The 3514-nt window shown below is 41.9% G+C and overlaps 1 protein-coding gene across 1 annotated transcript; it reads right to left on the minus strand.

Annotated features, from left to right (window-relative positions):
* Positions 1-253: 253 nt before the first annotated feature.
* LOC147066823 (tubulin alpha-1 chain) lies at positions 254-3239 on the minus strand. Its single transcript, XM_085953827.1, has 3 exons — positions 3139-3239; positions 1834-2056; positions 254-1577 (listed from the first exon to the last, which is right to left on the minus strand). Exons 1-3 carry the CDS (start codon positions 3139-3141, stop codon positions 451-453), a joined length of 1353 nt encoding a protein of 450 aa, XP_085809953.1. The 5' UTR covers positions 3142-3239; the 3' UTR covers positions 254-450.
* Between the last annotated feature and the right edge of the window lie 275 nt (positions 3240-3514).

Genomic DNA, 3514 nt, shown 5'->3' on the forward strand with positions numbered 1-3514 from the left:
CAATTATACTTACTTAAGACAATATCACTTATTCCATGTCACCATTACCAGTAAGCTGCATTCATATACTGCGTAATTGAAAATAAATCAAGCTTAGATCATACCCTGTAAGTCAGGAAACAAAAATCAATGCTTAATTTTGATGCTACTTTTAACATTTACAATATAAGTAATTTTGACCATAAGATCAAATTGGTTGTATACAATCATCAGTTAAGCTGGACTAAGGCATGAGAAATAAATGAAAGACATATTAGGTATCACGAATCGTTTATTTTTAATTTCCGTTCATTTCAGTCAAAATTGTTATTTCTTGTCGCTGGAATGTTTTCAAATAAATTATTTTTTCAGCATAAAAAAATTACAAAATATATATCAGCCTTAAAAATTGAGACTAAAAGAAAAATGCAGAGATTCAGACACGATTCGGTAGCAAAGCAGGCTGAGAAATTAATATTCCTCTGCGCCTTCACCTTCACCCTCTCCAGAGTCCATGCCGACTTCTTCGTAATCCTTCTCGAGAGCAGCGAGATCCTCACGAGCTTCGGAGAACTCTCCCTCCTCCATACCTTCTCCCACATACCAGTGGACGAAAGCACGTTTGGCATACATCAAGTCGAACTTGTGGTCCAACCTAGCCCAGGCTTCAGCGATGGCGGTGGTGTTAGACAACATGCACACGGCTCTTTGCACCTTGGCGAGATCTCCGCCGGGTACGACAGTTGGGGGCTGGTAGTTAATGCCGACCTTGAAACCGGTGGGGCACCAGTCCACGAACTGGATGGTGCGCTTGGTCTTGATGGTAGCAATGGCGGCGTTCACGTCCTTGGGGACGACATCACCTCGGTACAGCATGCAACAAGCCATGTACTTTCCGTGACGGGGATCGCACTTGACCATCTGGTTCGCAGGCTCAAAGCAGGCGTTGGTGATCTCAGCAACGGAGAGCTGTTCATGGTAAGCCTTCTCGGCAGAGATGACCGGAGCGTAGGTGACGAGGGGGAAGTGAATACGGGGGTAGGGCACCAAGTTGGTCTGGAACTCAGTAAGATCGACATTGAGGGCGCCGTCGAAACGCAGAGAGGCAGTGATGGAGGACACAATCTGGCCGATGAGTCTGTTGAGATTGGTGTAAGTGGGCCTTTCGATATCAAGGTTACGTCTGCAGATGTCATAGATGGCTTCATTGTCGACCATGAATGCGCAGTCGGAGTGTTCCAGAGTGGTGTGGGTGGTGAGGATTGAGTTGTAAGGCTCGACGACGGCGGTGGAAACCTGGGGGGCAGGGTAGATGGCGAACTCCAGCTTGGACTTCTTTCCGTAGTCCACGGAGAGACGCTCCATGAGCAGAGAGGTGAATCCTGAGCCGGTGCCTCCTCCGAAGGAGTGGAAGATGAGGAATCCTTGCAGACCGGTGCACTGGTCAGCCAATTTACGGATCCTGTCGAGGACAAGGTCCACGATTTCCTTTCCTATTGTGTAGTGACCGCGGGCGTAGTTGTTGGCGGCGTCTTCCTTGCCAGTGATAAGTTGTTCCGGATGAAACAACTGACGGTATGTTCCAGTACGTACCTCATCTGTGAAAAAAGAAAAGGTAGATAAATTAAAATGATTACCCAGTCATTATTCTTATAAATATTAAACTCAATTAGCCCATTCACTGACGACCCACCCTTTAATAACATGCTAATTATATCTAGTGGCCACCTGATAAGCAGCGCACCAGTCGAACGCAGTGAATGGGTTAAAATATATATTTTCTCATCGGTGAAACAGTGCATTTCTAGATTTCACCCATTAATATGTTAAGAAATATTGTTATTCTGTACTGACCTACGACAGTGGGTTCAAGATCAACGAAGACAGCCCTGGGCACGTGTTTGCCAGCGCCGGTCTCGCTGAAGAAGGTGTTGAAGGAATCATCTCCGCTTCCGATGCTCTTGTCTGACGGCATCTGACCGTCGGGCTGGATGCCATGTTCCAGGCAGTACAGTTCCCAGCAGGCGTTACCGATCTGGACTCCAGCCTGTCCAACATGTATGGAGATGCACTCACGCTGAAGAAAACAAAAATACATGATTACATTAACACTGAAATTTGAGTAAATTTAATCTGACAAGGATAAAACAGCGTTGACACGATCATGATGACTCATGAGACAGCTTCATACTAATTAGTCCTATACGAGCTAAAACATTAAAATGACCTTGATAACTACAAAAAGATGATACCATTCTTCTTTAGTTTAGTTAGTTTAATACCTATAAGGCCAGAAATCATTCAGATTGGAAACAATTTTAGTCATTTTTTACAAATAAAAATTTTGGTAAGGGAAAATTATTGAATAAATAATTAAACACACGTACCTACCTATGTATTGAGAATAAACAGATGGTAAAAAAAAATCGCTACAGGTACGCGCATGCAAACGATTGTCATTTTTCAAAAAGCCGTTGAAATGTTTGAAATAAAAACCGTTGTGACGTCTCGCAAATCAGCCAACGTGGCACGGTGAACTTTCAGAATAAATAAATTCAACGCACGAAATAATTTATGTATTAATTAATTGAGAAGAGACATCGATAATAATTGATCTGGAACATTCTTTGCGATGACGCCATCCCGTATGCAAAAACCGATCCGAATATTACAATATTCGAAACAATTGACATTGGTTTGCACGAAATTTTACATCAGAACTAGTTCTCGGCCTAGATATATAAAACTACATTTAAGGGCAAACAGTTTATAATAATTGGAAGAGAAATTTAGAAAGTTATCGAGAAAAATCTAGGTGCGGCCGGCATGACATGTTGCCGGTCCAACCTTGACACGGCGTCACCCATTTTACGAAACATGGCGCCGGTGCATCATGAAAATAACGGTACCGGGGAAGAAAATAATATTATCATAACCGAGAAGCATGTCAGAAACAGTAAATAAAACATGCATCGTTCGTATTCAGCTATTATAACTGCAACGGAATAATCGAATCAGCAAAATGGCGTCATCGTGCAGACGCCTGACTCACCGGGCGGAAACAAGATGAATCAACGAATCAATCTTAAATATAAAAATGATTCACGATAAAAATGGACATAACTAGGAACATCATACTATCAATCAAAATTTACTCACCATTTTGATAAACGAGGTTTTCTTTCACAAAAGTAAAAAGGCAAATGGTAGACTTTATAGCCGTTTAGCGGACCGACGAAGAGGGTTGCCAAACTAACAATGAAAAATGGCGGCCGTTTTCTCGTTATATATGAGACGTGACGTCATGGCTCCACGCCTAAACTACGAGCTTTGATTGGCTGATCGTCTGCCGCAGCAAGAGCTGCAACATTACTATTACAACGTTCTACTACGTATCAAGTTTATTTTATAAAATAGTCTACTAAAAATAATGTTCATACTCATTTGATGAATCTAAAACATGCCAACCTTTAGTATAGATTAATAGAACTTTGGGCATATACATAATAAGTCTGCATATATAAAAGATATCCAG

The sequence above is a fragment of the Rhyacophila brunnea genome, unplaced genomic scaffold (genome assembly GCF_057557595.1).
Source record: "Rhyacophila brunnea isolate RB1 unplaced genomic scaffold, BYU_Rbru_1.0 scaffold_4, whole genome shotgun sequence".
In the NCBI taxonomy this organism is placed as follows: domain Eukaryota; kingdom Metazoa; phylum Arthropoda; class Insecta; order Trichoptera; family Rhyacophilidae; genus Rhyacophila; species Rhyacophila brunnea.